This window comes from Physeter macrocephalus, chromosome 3, assembly GCF_002837175.3.
Source record: "Physeter macrocephalus isolate SW-GA chromosome 3, ASM283717v5, whole genome shotgun sequence".
NCBI lineage: Eukaryota > Metazoa > Chordata > Mammalia > Artiodactyla > Physeteridae > Physeter > Physeter macrocephalus.
This window is the reverse complement of record NC_041216.1, coordinates 9,107,138-9,129,194: the sequence shown is the minus strand read 5'-3', so window position 1 is coordinate 9,129,194 and position 22,057 is coordinate 9,107,138. Positions and strand designations below refer to the sequence as shown.

At 48.8% G+C, this 22,057-nt stretch overlaps 1 protein-coding gene across 1 annotated transcript in view; it reads right to left on the bottom strand.

Moving 5' to 3' along the window:
* The window catches only part of CSMD2 (CUB and Sushi multiple domains 2), a 653,863-nt gene that overhangs the window by 421,704 nt on the left and 210,102 nt on the right, over window positions 1–22,057 (bottom strand). Inside the window, 1 exon segment of the mRNA XM_055082266.1 lies at window positions 4,164–4,358. Coding sequence (XP_054938241.1) covers window positions 4,164–4,358 — 195 coding nt within the window.

Genomic DNA, 22,057 nt, shown 5'->3' with positions numbered 1-22,057 from the left:
AGTGCTGAGACGGGGCCGAGGTCGAGAGGCAGCAAAGTGGAGGAGGCTGGAGTGAGACGAGAGGGGGCAACGCACATCACAGGGAAGCCGGGGCTTGCCAAGACAGAAGCCAGGGAGAAGCTTCCAGGGGGAGGGGCCGAAAGGCTCTGGGGTTCCTGACTGCTCCAATTTTCATTTCAAGCCACTTGCATTGTTGAGATGTGAAGGCCCTGCATTGCCACAAACCTCCAATAAAGGCTGTGCTGCCTGCAAACACCTTTGTTAATGGTTTTGTTTTTGTTTTGGGGCGGGGGTCAGGAAAAATGGGCCAAGTTTTCAACCTAGGTTGGCAGAGCAGAACCAAGAGGGGTGAGGCAGGGCAGTGAGTTAAAGGTTCAAAGGAAGCTAGAGCTGACAAAGATTCCTGAAAATACTTGGAGGGACTGTAGATTTCCACCTCATTAAGATGGGATACCGATGTGAACTGTACTTCAGAGGACAGGGTGATAGCTCCTCTGCCTCTGATATATGGGCTACATTTGTCTTTAGTTTCCATATTGATTAAAAAAGTATGATATTTATAGTTCTGTAAAAAGAACGAGAACTGTGCTTTCCGTTTCACAGCTTAAATACTTAATTTCATTTACTATCATGTTTCACATTCTATTACCATGTCACAACTTCGATGCCTCTCCTTGGAAGATCAGAGTGTTAAACCGTGACATCCTCTGGGTAGGGAGTAGGTAGAGGTGCTATCAGGAAGAGTGGAAACAGCAGATTCAGACCACAGTTAGGCCACTCAGGGCCACACACTTGTGTGTAGGGGCCAAGGTCTCACCTGATTGGTTTGGACATTCCCGGTATCAATCATATGAAGAGAGACATGTCCCAAGTTATCCCATGTTAGAAAGGGGGCCGGAGAGGAGGGGACTTAGGAAGGCGAGAAAGGAGACTAGTTTCCCCAGGCTCCATCAAAAAGGACCAACAAGGCTGAGGCCAATTCTATTGGCTGAGGAGGGCTAAACAAACACGGAGTCAAGCGGCAACTCAGATTGATTGCTTGTGGCTTGCCTGTTTGAAAGGAATTCACAGCTGCCTCTGGACTCAAGCAGGAAGGGTGCTATGATCAATTAATTATGCCTCCCATGGGAATGGTAGAAGAGAAAGGGATCTATGTGCCAAGTATTTTCCATCGCTCGTGTAGACAGTAAAATGGGTGTGAGCATATGGTGGAAGGAGGGAGCTGCTTCTCCTCGAGCTAGTCTTCTGATAGTAATTACAGAAAACCTTCCTCTAAACTTGAACCCAAGGAGAGCTACTTGTTCCAATCACTTCTCAACTCCTTGAAACAATCCTCCTAGACTTATACCTGGGTGTTCGGAGATCCATGGGATTTCAAGATGAGGGTTTCAAGAAGGAAAGAGTGGTCAAGAATGCAAAAGCCTGTTGAGACATCAAGGAATATAAGGGCCAAAACAACTCCCGTCTGACTTGGCAACGTGATGCAAAATATTTGCAGCAAAGGACAGTTTGCAGGGGAGTAAGTGGGAGATGAGGAGAGACAAGGCTGGGTGGAGCTTTCAAGATGCTGGGCATTGTTGGTGCCCTGAGGAAACCCTTCTCATGATGTCACAGTTTGTATAAAGTGGTTAAAAATATCTACATGTATTATAATCTCAATCATATATATATTCACAACATATGCATGTATGCAATATGTATTAGACAAAGCTGGAGGCATAACCCTCCCAGCCTTCAGACAATACTATAAAGCTATAGTAATCGAAACAGTATGGTATTGCACACAAAAACAGACGTATGGATCAATGGAACAGAATTGAGACCCCAGAAATAAACACACATGCTTATAGTCAATTAATCTTCAACAAAGGAGGCAAGAACAAGAACTGGAGAACAGTCTCTTCAGCAAATGGTGTTGGGAAAGCTGAACAGCCACATGTAAATCAATGAAGTTAGAACACTCCTTCACACCACACACAAAAATAAACTCAGAATGGCTTAAAAACTTAAATAGAAGACATGACACTGTACAACTCCTAGAAGAGAACATAGGCAAACATTCTCAGAAATAAATTGTTCCAATGTTTTCTTCACTCAGTCTACTAAGACAAAAGAAATAAAAGCAAAAGTAAACAAATGGGACCTAATCAAACTTATAGGAAACCATCAACAAAATGAAAAGACAACCTACAGAATGGGAGAAAATATTTGCAAACAATGCGACCAACAAGGGCTTAAATTCCAAAATATACAAACAGCTTAATATCAGAAACACAACCCAATCAAAAAATGGGCAGAAGACCTAAATAGGCATTTTCCAAAGAAGACATACAGATGGCCAACAGGCACATGAAAAGATGCTCAACATCACTAATTATTAGAGAATTGCAAATCAAAACTACAATGAGGTACCACCTCACACCAATCAGAATGGCCATTAGCAAAAAGTCTACAAATAATAAATGCTGGAGAGGAGGGAAATGTGGAGATAAGGGAACCCTCCTGCACTGTTGGTGGGAATGTACATTGGTGCAGCCACTAGGGAGAACAGTATGGAGGTTCCTTAAAAAACTAAAAATAGAGTTGCCATATGATCCAGCAATCCTGCTCCTGGGCATATATCCAGAAAAGAGGAAAACTCTAACTCGAAAAGATACATGCACCCAATGTTCATAACAGCAGTATTTACCATAGGCAAGACATGGAAGCAACCTAAATGTGCATCAACAAATGAATGGATAAAGAAGATATTATACACACACACACACACACACACACACACACACACACACAATGGAATATTACTGAGCCATCAAAAAGAATGAAATAATGCCATTTGCAGCAACATGAATGGACCTAAAGATTATCACACTAAGTGAAGTAAGTCAGAGAAGACAAATACCATACATCATTTACATGTAGAATCTTAAAAAAAAATGATATAAATGAACTTATTAACAAAACAGATTCACAGACAAAGAAAACAAATTTATGGTTACCAAAGGGGAAGCCAGGGGCAGGGGGAGGATAAATTAGGAGCTTGGGATTAACAGATATATATATACTATTATAAATAAAATAGTATATTTTAAAATATACTATTTTATATACAATAGTATATTTTATATACTATTGTATATAAAATAGATAAATAACAAGGTCCTACTGTATAGCACAGAGAACTATATTCAATATCTTGTAATAACCTATAATGGAAAATAATCTGGAAAATAATATATATATATATATCTGTATCACGTTGTTGTACACCTGAAACTAACACAGCACTGTAAATCAACTATACTTCAATTTAAAAAAAAGAGGAAGAAGATAGGAAGGGAATATATGAAAATCGTGGTTAAAATGGGTAAATTTTGTTTCTTCTGTATTCTCTTCTGTATTTTCTAAGCTCACTTAAAATGATCCTGTGCTATTTTTATCATCAGATAAGAGGCATGGGAAATTATTTTTGAAATAAGCTTGACTATTATGCGGGGGCAATAAGAAATAGGCTGGGAAGGGGGTGACCAACTGTCTCGGTTTGCCTGGGACTGAGGGGGTTTCCAGGATGTAGGACTTTTGGAGCTAAGAAATGGGAAAGTGCCAGGGAAACCAGGACAAGTTGGTTACCCTAGCTGGGAGGCTGAGACCAATGCAGCACTGAAGGAAGTTGGGTTTTTCTGGGGGGCAGTGTTGGGGTAAAGAGGTTTTGAGCATATGTGAAGACTGGGAGGAGGACACCATTATATAGGGAGAGAGGTTGAATTTATAGAAAAGAGAGAAGAATAACTGCCAGGGTGAGATCAATAGGATAACAGCTGGGAGAGAGCCGTGCACAGGAGACACATCGGTAACAGGAAGAGAAATGATGTATCTTCGGAGATAGGAGGGCAGGAGGGAAGGGCAGACCGACTAAAAATAAATTTGTTGATGCAGGGGAAGCAGGTTGAGGGAGTGCACACCTGAGGATTAGGAGGTCCAGTGAGGCCTAAAAGCCCCTAGAATACCTGGGGACCCTGAGGACCCTTGGTGGCCCCCAGACATGGGCTCCCCATAATGGGTACCCCACCTCCTGCTGGAGTGGATGGAGACTGGGTCCCATTGGAAGCTGCAGCACCCCTCCAAGTTGCTGCCCACCCCTCAGGCCCTCCCTGGCCACCTACCTCTGCAGGAAGGCAGCGGGAAGTCCCACGTGGCACTGTTCTCAGAACCAGCGTGGCAAGTAAGCACGGCGTGGCCCTCCAGGAAGAAGCCGGGGTTGCAGCTGTAGCGGACCTTGTCGCCGAGGTTGAAGGTTGAGCCCTGCTGGACGCCGTTGGGCAGCCGCCCGGGGTTCCCACACGTGTGGCTGGGGAGAGCTGTGAGCAGGAGAGACACGCAGCCCGTGAGCAGGTCTCCAGCCCTGACCCCTGGCCTCTGAGCAGCCCCTCCCTGGGTGACCCTCCTCCCCGGACCTCCTTTCTTCCGTAGGGCAGGGCTGCCCCTGAAGGCTGCCTGGCCCCTGAGTACTTGCAGGGGTCACACATTTAGGAGGAGCCACACACGCAACTTATACCTGGACATCCAGGTTTCCTGCCTTTTCTCATGTGCAGCCCTGGATGGGGAGTATGTCTGAACTGTGGGTAAGCATCAGTTAAATCCATTTCACCTGTATCCTGCCTTCACCAATCAAGGTCATTTTAACTGTTGCTACAAAAGATTTGCATGTCCTCCAAGTGGCACGGAGCCTGAACGATAAGATGTTTGCCTGAATTGTTTTCCAGGAACTTGTGTCTAGTTCGAATTAAGCCAGTTAAGACCAGCTCTAACTGGACATGCGCAAGTGTCTGCTTGTTGACTTTTGATGTCAGAGGGCCCAAAACTCCACCCTCAGATGGTGCTAAGCACCCCCAAAATGGAGGCCTGCAGCTTAGTTACGCCTGAGCAGACGGATGATTACTGCACCTTTTCCCAATCACCTTTCCCCATGCTTCCCAAGCTCCCCACGCCTCAGACCACACTGCTTCTTTAGTCTCTATCCCACAAATACCCTAAGCCCCTTGCCTTTGGGAAGGCCGATCTGAGACTTGTTCTCCCATCTCCTCGCTTGGCTGCTTTGTGAATAAACACTCTCTCTGCTGCAAACCCCGGCATCTCAGCGCTTTGGCTTGCTGCGCCTTGGGCAAAACGAACCTGGTTCAGGAACGCGTCCATCCCGTCACTCGAGATGCCCCAGGGAAATCACTTTAATCTCTTGGGTTTGGTTGCTCTGATCTCAGACTCCACAGTCCTTCCCAATAAACACCATGGAAGGGACACAGACAGGGGCACGGAGTAGGTGCTCATTAAACCCCATGTCCTTTCTTTCATGCGTATCTGCCCCAGCAGCCAGAGTTGTACTTTGGCCCAGCAGGTTTGGGGGAGTTGAAGGGGTCACTAGTGCTGGAGTAGGCAGTGAGGTAGGGAGACAAGAACCTGAGTTCTGATCGGACTGACCGTTTCAAGGGGAAAATGGGGAGCTGGAGAATAAGATGTACAGTGTGCCACCTGAGCCAGAGCAATAACGCCAGCTGCCAGTGTGTACTCATTATCCAGAGGAAATGGTCTTGGTGAGGGTTCGTGAGCATCATGACCCGCCAATCAGAAAGGAGAAAGGGAGGGCGCAGCTCCTCTGTGCCCGAGTCACTTGTTCAACCTGACGCAGCTCCCCCTACCCTCTGCCTTTCTTCCTAGAGTTGGAACTGCCTGTGCCCAGAAGGTCCCACCTCCTACCATTTCACACCTCCCCAGAAGGCAAGGACAAGTGGTCACAGCCGTGTCCAGATTGCCATCCGAGTACCTCTCCATTAATTCATCTGGCGATGGTTTATTGAGGCCAACCGTGAGAGGCCACAGAGCAGGGTGGTGGAAAGTACAGACCCGAGAGCCTCAGTGCTTGGGTTCGCATCCCAGCCGGACGGCTTACTACCTGTGGGACCTTGAGCTAGTCTCTTAACCTCTCTGTGCCTCAGTTTCCTCCTTTGTAAGAGGCGGTTCACAATAGTACCTTCCTCTGGGGTCACTGTGAGCATTATGTGAGTGGAGGTATGTAAAGCCTGGATACAGTGAGTACCACACAAGTGAATCTAAGTTCCCAGTCCATTGGGAGATGCATACGATTAAAGGTATGTTAAGTGTTATGATGAGATAGGGACCAGGCAGGGGAACAAACCCAGTCAGGGGGTAGTCAGAGCCGGCTTCTTGGAAGAGGTGATGTCTATGCTGAATCCTGAGAGATTAGTAAGAATTAGCTAGGTCAAAGTGTGTTCCAGGCAGAGGAAATATCATGTGCAAAGGCCCTGAGGCCAGAGATAACCTAAGAGATCAGAGAGCCTGGAATAAGAGGGTAGGGGTGGCAGTGATGAGGAATAAAGATGAAGAAGTGGAGATGGCCAGCCTGGATTCTAGAGACCTTACAGTACCCTCCTTCCAGTCCATATTGCTGTCTTCCAGGACCCTCTCTGCCAGCCTTGCTGATCTCAGAGCCCTCAGAAAGAAGGCTTTCTCTCCCACTTCTCCTCTCCTCCCAGGAGGAGACAGCTTGTTGTAGAGGGAAAGGGCAGACTTTGGTACTAGCTTGATCTGGTCTGAAGCCAGGTGCTGTCACTGTCTTACTCTGTGGCCTTGAGTCATGTGAACTCTCTGAGCCTTAGTTTCCTCAACTGAGAAAGGAGGACAGTACCACAATATCTAGTGGTTGATGAGGTTACTGATAATAACTGATGCATGGCTGGCACAGTGCCCAGCACAGAGTAGGTGCTCAAAAATGGCAGATGTTATCCTTCCACTGTACTGCAGGGCCATGCAGTCCTTGGGTGTATCCTGGGAGCCTAACACTGTGTGTGACACTTGTAGGGACATATTTGAGTGTTCATCAATTAGTCATTTGGAAGGGTTACCCATTGATGCATTAATTCCTTCATACAACGAAAATATATTGTGGGCCTACTGCACTCTGTGCTGGTAATACAGCAATGAACTAGAAAAAAAGGGCCCCTGCCCTTATGTTTTTGTGGGAGAACTATCTTAAGGGATGAAGAGCTCTTCCAGGCCCGTTCTCTACCTCTGACAAGTGAGATAACCCAGATGAAAGGACTGACTTCCGTCACCCTGTCTATTAGCCTAGCTTAGAATAGTCCTTGGGCTGCTGGATACCTTGGCATTTCCCATGATCCCACAGTGCTGGCTTCCTTGGCATTTCCCATGATCCCACAGTGCTGTCTTCCTTGGCATTCCCCATGATCCCGTGCTGCTGGCTCCCTTGGCATTTCCCATGATCCCACAGTGCTGTCTTCCTTGGCATTCCCCATGATCCCGTGCTGCTGGCTCCCTTGGCATTTCCCATGATCCCACAGTGCTGTCTTCCTTGGCATTCCCCATGATCCCGTGCTGCTGGCTCCCTTGGCATTTCCCACGATCCCACAGTGCTGTCTTCCTTGGCATTCCCCACGATCCCGCTCTGCTGTCTTCCTTGGCATTCCCCACGATCCCGCTCTGCTGGCTTCCTTGGCATTTCCCATGATCCCGCTCTGTTGGCTTCCTTGGCATTTCGCATGATCCCACAGTGCTGGCTTCCTTGGCATTCCCCACGATCCCGTGCTGCTGGCTTCCTTGGCATTTCCCATGATCCCACAGTGCTGTCTTCCTTGGCATTCCCCACGATCCCGCTCTGCTGGCTTCCTTGGCATTTCCCATGATCCCACAGTGCTGTCTTCCTTGGCATTCCCCACGATCCCGCTCTGCTGGCTTCCTTGGCATTTCCCATGATCCTGCTTTGTTGGCTTCCTTGGCATTTCGCGTGATCCCACAGTGCTGGCTTCCTTGGCATTTCCCACGATCCCATGCTACTGGCTTCCTTGGCATTTCCCATGATCCCACAGTGCTGGCTTCCTTGGCATTCCCCACGATCCCGCTCTGCTGGCTTCCTTGGCATTTTTCATGATCCTGCTCTGTTGGCTTCCTTGGCATTTCGCGTGATCCCACAGTGCTGTCTTCCTTGGCATTCCCCACGATCCCGTGCTGCTGGCTTCCTTGGCATTTCCCATGATCCCACAGTGCTGGCTTCCTTGGCATTCCCCACGATCCCGCACTACTGGCCACAGTGGAGGCAGAAACTGCGATGTGAGTACATTTGTGAGTGTTGGGGGTGGGAGGGGCAGGTCAGGTAAACATTTGGAGAAGAAAGCAAGCTAAGGTGAGGGGAGGGAGCCAACCAGGGAAATGGGCTGAGAACTGGTGTAGAACTAACGTTTCATTTTCCGCTACAAGACGCAAAGACCCAATTTAATTAAATTACTAACATCAAATTTTTAATGAACCTGTTTCTGCTTTGGGCTTTCTTCCTTTGAAATTAATGATTGGAACGTCACTATAAATAAAACCCGATTCTTTTTAAAAAGTCACTCTCAAATGCTCACTGCTTTTTACTTAATGAGTGCTCATAGATCACTCTGACCTGGCACCTCCACTGGGACTCGGGTGTGATGAGTCTTAGTTCCAACCCCGCCTCGTTTTTTATCTTTGCTCCTGAGAGGTCACACAGGGAACGAAGAGAGGGCAGACGCTGGGCTCAGAGAGGCCTGGATTCAAATCTCAGCTCATCCACCTCTGGCTGAATGATCTTGAGCCATAAACTTTACCTCTCCGGACTTCAGTTCTTCATCTAAAAATGAGGATACTTTCTTTTTCTTCCAATGGGGTTAGAGGGTGAATTGTATTAGTTTCCTGGGGCTGCTGTAACAAAGTACCACAAACTGGGTGGCTTAAAACAACAGATATTTATTGCCTCACAGTTGTGGAGCCTAGAAGTCTAAAATCAAGGTGTCGGCAGGGTCATGATCCCTCTGAAACTTGTAGGGGAAACCTTCCTTGTCTCTTCCTGGCCTCTGGTAGGTTTTTTTTTTTTTTTTAGCAATCTTTGACGTTCCTTGGCTTGTCCATGCATCCATCCAATCCTTCACCTTCACCTGGCATTCTCCCTCTGTGTCTCTATGTCCAAATTTCACCTTTTTATAAGGACACCAATCATATTGGATTAGGACACACTCTAATGGCCTCATCTTAAGTTCATCATTTGCAAAGGCCCTATCTCCAAATAAGGTCAAATCCGCAAGTACTGGGGTTAGGTCTTCAACGTATCTTTTTGGGACAGAATTCAACTCATAACAGGACTGTTGTACAGATTAAATAAAGCTAGATTTATAATACCCACCATTGAGTTCCTCATATGTTTTGGGCCCTGGGCTACAAATTTATTTTACTTAATCCTCAAAAACAATCATGTGCGACACCTATTATCCTCATTTTACAGATGAAGAAATGGAGGCACAGAGAGCTTAAGCAACTTCCCTAAGACCCCAGAGCTAGAAAATGGCAGAGCTAGTTCTGAATCTAGGTCTTTCTGGCTCCATCATTCAGCACTCTTAATTTTGGAATACAATACTGCTTCAAACAGAGACAGTGCCCAGGACATAGTGGGTGCTTAATGACCAAGAGTTCCCTTCCTCCCTTCATTATTCTAGACACTGAGACAAAATGAAGGGTGATTACCTGATTGTCCAGAGTTAATTGTCTGTCTTTTCTTCTCCAGTCTGATTTGCCAATCTTGTACTTTTTAACAGTGTCAAGGGCAACATTTAAAGTTTGGTCTTTTGTAATGTGTCTGATGCACAACTTGCTGGACAGACAGAGATCAGAGATAAGCCACAAAAGCCAGACTTTCTAAGGCACAGCGTCCTTTGATTTCTGGATTCTGCCCATGTGTTTTTTTGGCACAGACATTATAACCGTTCATGCTCTCCCGTCTAGAAAACCTCCCTTTGATTGCTTACAAAATGAAGAGTGGGATATTTACATCCAAGGCAGCCCAGAACAATATTATTAAAGCTGTGCCTGACATTGAACAATTCCATTGTAGATTAGCCGTGGGGAATTTTGTCCCTTCCACAAAGCCCGGCTCTTGCCAATCAACAAGATATTCTCAGTGACTGTATGACAATGAATCTCCTTTGTGGCTGGAGTGCAGCAAAAGCTACATAATACCTTCTTTTATTTTTAATGTGAGACCTTAGTTCCCATATTATAATGAAGAGTCGTTTATGCTCTCTGGACAAGCACCCTCCATATGTTTTGATTTCTTATCTTCCATCAAGTAACTTGTTTCATGTCCATGGCCATACGGTTGATACAAAGTGGCAGGGTGGCTGGGAGAAAGGATGCAGGAAGAAAGATTTCTTCTTCCACAGCCCTCAACATGGAAAGGGGAGATGGTGTGTGTGTGTATGTGTGTGTGTGTGACTTGAGGGGTAGAGTGGGCATGGACAGGGGAGGGAAGAATAAGATCCATTATCTTTTGAGTACCTATGCTGTGCTAGGCACTTCTGCATCACACATTATCTTAGTTAATCCTTAAAACCCCCTTGCTTTTAGCTGTTTGGCCTTGTAAACATAATTTATTGCACACTTACTATGTGTCATCCCCATTGTCAAGTGCTTGACATATACTTCCACCCCAAAGAATTGTCTATACTTGTTGTCTCCACTTCCTCTCACATCTACATCTGACATAGTATATAGTTGATGCATTCATTTGTTTATTGTTTGTCCCACTCTGCTACAATATAAGCTCCATGAAGACAGACTTTTTTTTTTCAGTTAGTTGGTTTATTTATTTATTTTTTTAACATCTTTATTGGAGTATAACTGTTTTACAATAGTGTGTTAGTTTCTCCTTTACGACAAAGTGAATCAGTTATACATATACATATGTTCCCATATCTCTTCCCTCCTGCATCTCCCTCCCTCCCACCCTCCCTATCCCACCCCTCTCGGTGGTCACAAAGCACAGATGTGATCTCCCTGTGCCATGCGGCTGCTTCCCACTAGCTATCTAATTTACATTTGGTAGTGACATATAGACAGACATTTTTTAAAAAATCTATTTTGTTCCCTTCTGTGTCCCAGTTTCTAGAACAGTGCCTAGAACACTGTCTGATATATAATAATACCTTGATAAGAGTTTATTGTGTGACTTAATGATTTTACTTAATCCTCCCGATAACCCACTGAGAGAGGGGCTATTATCTCTCGTTGAGTCGAGTGTGATTGTCAGAACGGGTTGGAGCATTACCCAAGGCCCCAGAGCTCACTGGGGGTAGAGCGGGGTGTCCACAGCGCTGCCTGGCTACCGAGCCCATGTACTTTCCACCTGCGTTAGGCCATGCTTGCACTGACCGTTCCACATAGAGTCCACGGTGACTAGTGTACCTTGAAACACCCTCACAGGGGACTCACACTTATTCTTCTTGTGGGGATGACTCGGGGTGACAACCGGACAAGTCAACCCTTAGCCTGGTCCTATACATTTCCTGCTACCTGTCAAGCAAACAAAGGCAGGGGTGCCAGGACCTCAGATGGGGTACGCCACCCACGAGTCCACAGGGCCCTGTCCTGCCAAGCCTCCTCCTGCCCAGCATCTGGCATAAGCTCTCCGCTGTGAGCCTGTTCTCTTGGCTCACGTTTGCAATTCTGCAACCTTCAGCATCAGGGTCACGTGGGGAGTTTTATAAAAACACCAATGCCTAGACCTGTCCCCAGACCTACTGAATCAGAATTTCAGAGGGAGAGCCTAAGCTCCTCTGGGTGTCTGTAAGCAGAGCTGAAACTGAGAACCACTCATGGTAACCTATTCATGTAGGTTATTCCATTAGCCCGGTTGGGTTATCTCTCTGAGCTGTGAACCGTTCAATTTCCAGTGCCTTTCTTGTTACTGGGCTTTGACTTCTGGGAGCAGCAAGCCTGGCTTCTCCCAGGGATGTTGCTGTCATCCGTAAATCACTCTTGCCCTCTCCTTCCTTCTCATTTGAGGATCCTCATCATCTCTCTCGTGGACCTCTGCACCCAACTCTGATCTCCCTGCCGCTGGCCCTGCGCCCTCCAGTGCATTGTCTGCACTGACGCTGGACTGAGCCTTCTACAATGGCAGATTCACCACGGTCCTGCCCTGTTCCACCCTCCGGAGCACACGTGCCAAAGCAGGTTCCCTACCACCAAGGTACATGGCCAAAAGACCTCTGGTCTTTTGCATGATGAATGTAAGACTAAATAATGATTTGAAAGATCAACCACAATAAATAAAAGGGAAGAAGAAAAAAAACCATGAGAAGCCTCCTATTGCTGTCAGGATTACTCCAGTCTTAGGTTCATACAGCCCCATCTTTCTATGATCTGACCCCTACTGACATTTTCTGCCTCACCTCCTGCTCCCCCAATCTTTCCCCTGTACCACTTCCTCTGTGAAGCCCTCTTTGATACCCTTAGCGTCTTGTATAAACTGGAAAACCCCAGGAGAAGACATCCCGATAGAATGTAAATTCAGGTATAATGTCATTGGCAACCAGCTTCCAGAATCCTGGAACTCCCAGCCCATTAACTACACAGGCTTGCTCTGGTCATCTGGTTAATTTTGCAATCTCACAGACCCACATTGTACATGACAGGATTTTTTTGGACCCCACTTGCAGATTTAAGTCAGGGTTTTACTTGCACTTCAATTCCTGCATTTGTCATACGACATTACAATTCAATCATTCATTAACTTACAATACCCCAGCTTCCAAACGGGAGCTAAGTCTGCCTGTAATTGTTTGTTTAGGTGTCTATTTTCTTCTCAGGACTTCCCTGAGGGGCAGAAATGACATATTCTTTTTTTATCTAGTGTTTGCTTTAATGCCTGGCAGGGAGGGAGTACCCTGATGGAATGTGTTTTATGTATATATATATATGTATATATATACACACACATATATACACATACACACATATAGTTTATACTATGTGCATATAAAAATATGCATTATGTACAGGGAACAACAGAGTAAAGCAGGGTTGGCAAACTTTTTCTGTAAAGAACCAGAGAGTAAATACTTCTGGCCTTGCCTAAATGGTCTCTGTCCCAGTGATTCAGCTTTTCCGCTGTGCTACAAAAGCAGCCTTAGACAATACATGTTCCAACCAAGCTTTACTTATAAAACAGGTGCCGAGCCCACGGGCCACAGTGTGGTACCCCTGAATTCGTGTTTATTCAGTTACATACTTATCCCAGGTGTACAATCTCAGGAACCGCCCCCCATCTCCCACAGTAGAGAAAGAGAACTAAGAAAAGACCAGTTTTGCTGGGAGTCAAGGAAGGGAAGGGGCTGTGAGGGGAGTGGGCTGCACAGGTGAGAGTCCTGGACAGATGACTAGCAGGAAGAAGACAGGCAGCTGGCACCTGAGGACTGAGACCAAACTTAAATTTCCTTTCCCCTTCAATGTGGCCCTGGAGACAGGGGGCATTGTGCTGGCTGGCTGCAGGGAAGGGCTTGTGTGCGTACGTTCAGTCCACAATCTTCCCCATTAAAATAGAATTTATGGGCTTCCCTGGTGGCGCAGTGGTTGAGAGTCCGCCTGCTCATGCAGCTGCTGATGCAGGGGACGCGGGTTCGTCCCCCGGTCCGGGAGGATCCCGCGTGCCGCCGAGCGGCTGGGCCCGTGAGCCATGGCCGCTGAGCCTGCGCGTCCGGAGCCTGTGCTCCGCAACGGGAGAGGCCACAGCGGTGAGAGGCCCGCGTACCGCAAAAAAAATAAAAAATAAAAAATAAATTAAAAAAAAAATAGAATTTATGCCAGTGCTCAGAGCTACTCTTTAGGTTGGTATTTATGAACCCCATTTTACCCCAAAGAACTCAATTTAGAGAGCTGAAGGGTCACGTAGCTAGTTGCAATAATAATAATAGTCACCTTTTGGGTGTATTTTGTTTGTTTGTTTTTAGCATCTTTATTGGAGTATAATTGCTTTACAATGATGTGTTAGTTTCTGGTTTATAACAAAGTGAATCAGCTATACATATACATACATCCCCATATCTCTTCCCTCTTGCGTCTCCCTCCCTCCCACCCTCCCTATCCCACCCCTCTAGGTGGTCACAAAGCACGGAGCTGATCTCCCTGTGCTATGCGGCTGCTTCCCACTAGCTATCGATTTTACGTTTGGTAGTGTATATATGGCCATGCCACTCTCTCACTTTGTCACAGCTTACCCTTCCCCCTCTCCACATCCTCAAGTCCATACGTTTAATATGAGCTTGGCACTCTGCTCAGTACTTTATCGGGACTCTTCTATTTCATCTTACCCTGCCACGAGAGGTACTCTGACTGTTCCCTTTCGGCGGCAGGGTAATGAGGAACAATGAGGCTACTCTGACCCAGGGTCACACGGCTGGTTGGGATCAGGGCCAGGGTTGAATCTTGAGCTGCTTGACCTCAGCGCCTGTGTCCTTATCAGGCTGTAACCTTGACCTTCAAGGCCTGTGTTTCCCAGCACGGAGGCAGTGCTCTGGGCTTGCACACAGTCCATCTCCTTGCCAGGCCTAGAGGACGCCTGACCTACACACAATCAGACCCCTCGTTGGCCCCATCCCCCCACCTGGACAACCTGGGGCTGCACAGACATCCATCATCCCACCAGCAGGGGCCACAGATGGGCTTTTGGTGGGAATTCTCCTTGATGCTTCATAACCATAGGGCCCCGTGGCCTCCTCTCTCTCACCTGTGATTCTTTAGAAGCAAAACCGAAAAGGTTACATCCTAGGCCCCAGAATAGAGCTGCCAGTTAAAATCTAGGACACCCAGTTAAATTTGAATTTCAGAGAAACACAAATTCTTTTTTAGTATAAGTATATCCCATGCAACATTTGGTATATACCTATACTAAAAAGTTCAGTCCACAATCTTCCCCATTAAAATAGAATTTATGGGCTTCCATGGTGGCGCAGTGGTTGAGTCTGCCTGCCGATGCAGGGGAACTGGGTTCGCGCCCCGGTCTGGGAGGATCCCACATGCCGCGGAGCGGCTGGGCCCATGAGCCATGGCCGCTGAGCCTGCGCGTCCGGAGCCTGTGCTCCGCAACGGGAGAGGCCACAGCAGTGAGAGGCCCGCGTACCACCCCCGCCAAAAAAATTTAAAAATAAATAAATAAAATAAAATAAAATAAAATAATAAAAAGTATTTGTTATTTGAAATTCAAATTTAACTGAGCATCCTGGATCTTCATTTCCTAATTTTATCAACTCTGCTCCAGAGGGGAGTATTCTCGACACCAGTAACTTCAGCTTCTTAAGGAACTGGGGGTTTCTCTGGGGAAAAGGGGAAGAGGACAAGGAGAGAGATAGCCTAGCTTTAAGGAACTCAACATTGAACCAGAAGAGAGGCTGCAGAGAGGAAAGTTCCGAGCCCCCAGGGTGGGGCCTGCGGAAGTTTAGGGTCCAGCAGGATTACAGGGGAGCAGTGAGCTGGGCGGCCTCCTCCTTCCCCCAGTCAACTCTCTAAGGGAAGCTCTGTGTGTTAGTCTGCACCCACTTGTCCCTCTCCTGTTTCAGGAGACTGTGGTATGCCTTAGCCCCTCTGATGAACAGCTTTAGGCTGGCACAAGGTCCCCTGTGATGCAGCCTCTGGTGACCTCTGCAGCCCTGAGCCCAGCTGTTCCCTGTTCAGCCCTCCCTGCGCCCATCACACACTGGCACTAGGATTTTCCTTGTCGAGACAGAGACCAATGCACGGGGCATCAGTGGTACCCTATGGCGCAACACAGAAAATACCGTCAGTGTTAGGCTTAGGACAGCTAACCATGCAATTCGGGCTAAATCTGATTAACTACAGAATGACGCCTAGAAATGTTTCCCAAAGTACATTCCATAAGACACAGGCTGAGAAATAAGTTCCACGAGAAAAACATTCAGTGGGTCAAGGAACTTTGGAAAATGCTGCAGAGATTCTCTCCTCTGGAAGAAACAAATGCTTATGAATTTATCTCAGAGGTTCTGCAGGAGAGAAACCTATTAAACCTTGCTTCAGCCAGAATCTCCACAAAATTGACTATGGAATCTCTCCTCACCCTTTTTAATTTTTTTTCCTCAGAAACACCTATTAGCTTCTGAATTGTTCTGTGGAACACACTTTGGGAATTGCTAGATTCTAGATAAGATAAACCTGAGTTGCTTTGTTTTCCTTATTAATCATTATTATCATAAAACAACAACAGCAATGATCGTTGACATTTATGCAGACCTTTCCAGGTTAACACGCATTGTTTTTACAAACATGATCTCCCTTTGGCACGTCTGTTTTTCCGTGGGCTGGGATGGTCAATAGCTTTGGGGATTAGGATCAGTTCTTACCAAAGAAGCCAATATCACTTCCAGTTGACAGCAGCCTATGTTACACAAGCGCAAAGGCGTAGGTTCTGCCTTTTCATCTGACAACTTTTATAGCAGGGCACAGTTTCTGCTTGGCTGGGGCAGAATGATCTCTGACCTGCTGCACCTGGACTTCCAAAGGCTTGTGGCCAGGGCCAGCCGGGTTTGGTCCTTAGCCCTGTCCAGCTGCAGACAGGAAGTCATGAATCCTGAACCAATCCTAGCAAAGGGGCTCAAAGAGGAGGCAGTGACCTGGGTCAGCTGGGGGTCCTGTCGTGAGGCTGGGACTCCTAACCCTGGGTGAGGCTGCCCATAAGAAACGTCATCCTATCTCTTGCTAGGGCTACCCCACCACTGCGTAACTGGCCTGCTTTCCCCTTAACTTCCCTCAGACTCTGCAGCCCCCTCCCCAAGGCTGGGTGTTAGCCCCCCTATATCTTGCTGGCCAGCTGGGAAGTGCTGTCTCTGTGCGCCATTTGCGATGCCCATGGCGATACCCCACCCGCCAACTCCAGCCCTCTGGACATGGAGCCCCAGAGCCCCTGTTTCCTCCATGTGGCCCCCTGTCCAGGACCAGGAAGCCCCAGCATACTTCACACCCATCTCTCTTCTTAAGGCAAGAGACAGTTTAACTCACATCCCATGGGAAGAAGCACAATATTCCAAAGGCTCCGGACCCCTCGGCTTCCCGCTCTCTAAGAAAAACTAGAGAGAGGGGCCTACAGAGGAGCTGAGAAGTGAGGCTTCCAGCCTCCACCATCCACCTATTTCTCATACCTTATGCAAAGGATGGGGGATTCTGTGACTACAAAAGACCCTAAGTAAAAGGTGCATCTGAGTCCCCATGGGATCTCTGTAAATCCTCCTTGTCCTCACTTCCTTCTTCTGCATCAGCCCCATCACTTACTGACCACTTGTATGGACTAACTCCTCATTGACCCCTATCTCATTTAATCCCCATAACAACACTGTGAAGTGGGTACTATCCCCATTTTACAGATAACGAAACTGAGGCTCAGAGACGGTGAGCTTCTCCATTCACGTGACTAGAGCTGGGGGAGCTGGGAGGTACGCCCAGTGGGACTGACTCTTGCACCTTCTTTCTTAGCTGCTGCATTCCAGCAAAGAGGCAGAGGAAGGGTTGGTGAGGCTGAGAAGTTGGCTTCGAGGCTCCATTTCCTGCAGGTCCCCCAGTGGGGCCAAAAATGGTGCCTGGTGTACACTTTGCAGCTTGAGAATCAGGAATGGGGGGAGAAAGAATGGCCTGGCTTCTTGCTTGGCCGTTTATTTTTACTCCTTTCTGAGCCCAACAACCTCTCCAAAGGCTTTGTGGAGGCCTCGGTGCAGGCGGGGACCATTGGTCCAGGTCCTTCAGGGTCAGGAGGCAGGAGGGAGGACAGGGTCTGCCCCGGGAGTTTCCTTACTTGGGGGTACTCACACTCTCTCACATGGAAACAGACACAACAACATACTTTCACAGCCAATATGCACAAATCCATCTATTCTGATATGCACCTTCCCACACACATGCCCTCCTGTGTACACATGCACTTACATCCTCATACACAAACATGCACGTGTAAAACCAGACCTCCAGAATGCATCTGTGCGAGCTCTTGCATTCACACATATGACAACAGACACGACACCTACGCCCACATGTACCAGTAAACAACCCATGTTTATGTAGCCAAATGACGATCCCCTTCTGGAGAGCCTCTGTTGTGCTGATGACCCTCTCTCACCGGAGTCCACTTCTACACCCAGAGCACCTCTTGGAAGCCAGTGTCACTCTCCCCTGCACTCAGGGGCCTGCCTGGCACCTGCATTTAAGTTCTTGTCATTCCAGGCACAGTATGAAACGCGGGGGTGGGGATGCAGATCTGACCCTGGAGGGGCTCCACGCAGCTGTCGGCTCAAGCCGTGGTCTATGAGGTGGGAGGCAAAAGGCGTATCTGGGTCCGGGAGGCACAGAGCCTCACGGGTCAGGGAAGGGCTCCGGCGTCCCACAGACGTGGGTTTGAATTCGCCCGCGCCACCCCTAGGCGGGGGTTAGCAGTTGTGACGTAAGAGGCAGCAGCGTGCACTGGTTGGGAAAGGGGGCTCTGGAGACAGATGGCCCGGGTTCAGATCCCAACTCTGTTCCCTCATGAGCAAGCTACCTTCACCTCCTGCACCTCAGTTTCCTCACCAGTAAAATGGGGGTCATAACTGCACCCAGCTCAGAGAGCTGTTGAGAGGATGAAGTAAGATAAACCAGGCAAAGGGCTTATCTCAGTGTCTGGCACGTACTACATGCTCGAGAAATTTGGGATATGATTGTATATAAGTCCCTAGAGCTCCCTGGGAGAAGATGCTGGAGGGGTAAGAAAGAGAAGCAGCTCGGGGTAGCAGCTGGAGAGAGCAGATGGGCCCCTGGAGCTGGAACGCGGGAAGCCACCCAGGCAGCGGGCATCGCTTGGCCCCACACGGCTTTTACCGAGCCAGGCAGGGCCTGCTGCTTCCTCTGTGAAAGGCCTCCCCTAGATCCTAATAAGAATAATTCGCAAATGGTCCTACTAAGCCCCAAAGCAACATGAGAAAGGCAGGCGACACAGAGACCCAGGAGGTGACAGATACCAGCCCAAGACCCTGCCCCTTCTCTGCCCCTCTCCTCACCGCCCTGTGCCGCCCTGCCTGCCCTCGGCACCCAGCCTCAGGGATGATGGGAAGGACTGACTCTGAGCCATTTCCTGGAAGAGGCGTTCGGGGTAGTCTTGGCAGAGAAGGGGGAGGGGCGGGCACACACACAGGAGCACCCAGCCGCCGTGTGTGTTTCAGGCTCTTGTCCCTTGTGTGACTGGTTCAGAGCCCCAGCCCAGACCCTCCTCCTGACCACAGACCCAAGTCCCAGCACCTCTGGGTGGCTCCCCGTGGAAGCCTGACACGTGCCTCCAGCTGCACGCGGCCCACCGCAACCCCTGGCCTCGCCGCCAGCCCCCTGTCCCCTGGGCTCCCAGAGCCTGGTACGGACCTGGAGTCCGTCCAGCCCACTCAGTCTCTCGAGTCGGCTTCCTTTCGTCCCTCCTATCTGACCCCCGCCCCACCCCCGCAAGTCCCGCTGCTAATGCCCAGGGCCACTCCCCCATCTCTCCTTCTTCTTGGGGACTTGGAGACAGTCCCCTCCTCCTCACCCCGCTTTAGACTCGCCCCAGTCCAACGCATTCTCTAAACAGCCCCTGGGACCACAGCGCTTCCCACTGGAAGCCCTGTGGTGGCTCCCCATCCCTTCCAGGTCACTTCAAATCCCTGGAATTTCACTCAAGGTCCTCCACAAGCTGGCCCGGCCCCTGCCTCTATCTCCACCGTTTCCCCTCAGACCCGCTGTTCCTGCAATACTGAACTCCTTACATTTCCTCCAGCACGCTGTGTGTGTGTGTGTGTGTGTGTGTGTGTGTGTGTGTGTGTGTGTATCACCAAGGCACGGGTTTCTACAGCCGAGCTTTTGTGTTGGTTACATGTGCATGCCTGTGTGTGTGTGTACATGTGTGTATATATACATGTATCTACGTGGATTTATATGTCATGTGTATTTATGTGGAAGAGCCTGTTGGGGATGGGGCCCAATGGTTGGCACAGCTGGGCAAGACTAGATATTTACAGCAGAGCCAGGGCTGCTGACGGCCCCAGGGAACCAGGGCCTGGGAGTCAGGAGCTACCGGCCCCCACCCCTCTCCACGTGGAATCAAGAGAGCCGCACCCCCTCCAGACCGGGCCTGGGGCTCGGGGCATGTGCGTGGAGACGGAGCCATGCCCCAGTCCCTTTGCACCACTCTGGCAAGGATGGAGGCAAGAGGCCCCGAGCGCCTGAACCGCGCTCTGTCTCCCAAGAGCTGCTGTGGACCCGACGGCTCTGTCGCTAGGATTGCTCCCCAAAGAGAGACAAGCTCCGAATTCTGGCTCCAACTGCTTAGAGCCTGGAGTCACAGCTTTACCCAGAGCCTCCAGTGTTTTTCTAGACACCTGAGGACTCCAACCTCTCCTTCTCCTTTGTCCTCCGTCTGAACTTACCCCACAGTCACTCCTGCCTGTCTCTGACCTTCCCACCCTCTTTTCCTTCGGCCAATTGGTTAGGGCTGGAGGAGGCTCCGGAAGCAGGCCTCGTCCTCTCTGCCCAGCCTCGAGCAAAGTGACAAGAATCTCTACACCCTAGGGCCGCTGTCACTCCACACTGTCCTCTGCCCAGAAGGCCCACTGGCTTACAGTAAGAGCTGCTCATTCGTTCATTCGTTCATGCATTCAACCAACATCTTCACACGCAGGTGGCGTGCTGGCTGTCCCACAGGAGCACCTTCCCAGCCCTCATTATGCTGACACTTTGGAGATGATGCTCTTTTATTTAAGAAACTACCAGAGCCCACCCCAGACCGCAGCCCCCATCAGGAGGTGAGGCAACGGCGTTTGAGGGCCTGCTCTGTGCCAGCGCATCATGCCACACTTCACATGCCCGACAGCCAGGAAGAATGGATCTCGTTCCAGGCCTTCTGCTGTTGACCCACCCAGCCTCCCCTGAAGGTCCCCTGCCACCCTCGCTCCCTCTCCAGTCCGCCACACTGCTTCCACTGTCACCTGCCTAGAAGACAAATCCAGTCACCATCCTTAGGCTTCCTGTGGCTCCTGGAGGCTGGAGGAGCCAACGGGCAACTTCTCAGCAAGGCATTCAGGGCCCTTCCTAGTCAGGACTCAGCAATCTGTCCAGGCTTGGCTCCCACAGTTTCTATCCCTCACCCGCCTCAGCCATGCACACCCCAACCCCTTTGGAATTGTCACCTCTCCTTCCCTGACCTCTCCCTTAGGGCCCTTCATGCTCCAGGGCCTTTGCATTTGCTGTCCCCTCCTCTGAAGTGCTCTTCTGTCCTTCCTATCTCATCCTACTCCACTTATTATTAAGACTCAGTTCAAATGTCACTTCTTCTCAAATGTCCCTTTCTCCTCCATGGAGGCAAACAGTCCTGCATGCTTGGCACTGGCCTCTGTGAAGACACGCAGCACAGGCAGCTGGTGGGGAGGCCATGGTAGCAAAGGCAGAGAGAACAAGAAACTTGTATGAACAGGAATGGGTGGGCCAAGGGAGCCATGGTGCCCAGGGGGATCTTGAGATGACAACATGGCCAGTAAAGCATGAAGTGCCACTGAGAGCTCGAGGCAAAAGGAGAACAAACTGAGTCATTGAATTTCATGGTCCAGTTACAGAAGCATTAAACAGAGGAACAGCAGTGGAACGTAGAGTTAGAGGTCTGAATAAGCATGATCGGAGTGGCGGTGGATGATCCTCAAGCAGATCAAGCTCTTTTCTGCCCCAGGGCCTTTGCACAGCTTTCCCTGGCCCAGAGGTGCTCTGACCTCTGTTCTTTGCATGGCTCATTCATGTTCATCGATCAGAACTCAGCTCAAATGCCACCTCCTTGGAGAGGTCCTGACCCCTAACCCAGCCTCAATTATCTTCTGTCTCACCATCCTTCATGTGACCTTCAGAGCACTGGCTGCAATGTGTAATCTTTTTATGTGTTCTTAATTGTTTTTTTCTCCCCACTTCCTATGGAAGCTCCGTGAGAACAAGGACCTTATCTGACATTTTCCATATCTGTATCCCAGCATATAGCACAGTGACCAGCACATAGCAGACACTCAGAAACTCTGCATTGAATGAATAACTCTGAAGAATGAATGGAGGAATAAATGAGTGGATGGATGGCAACCTCCACGTACCTAGTTTTCTGTGAGACTGTCTGCTGTACCCTTATCATGAACCTCTCTTTACGGAGTTT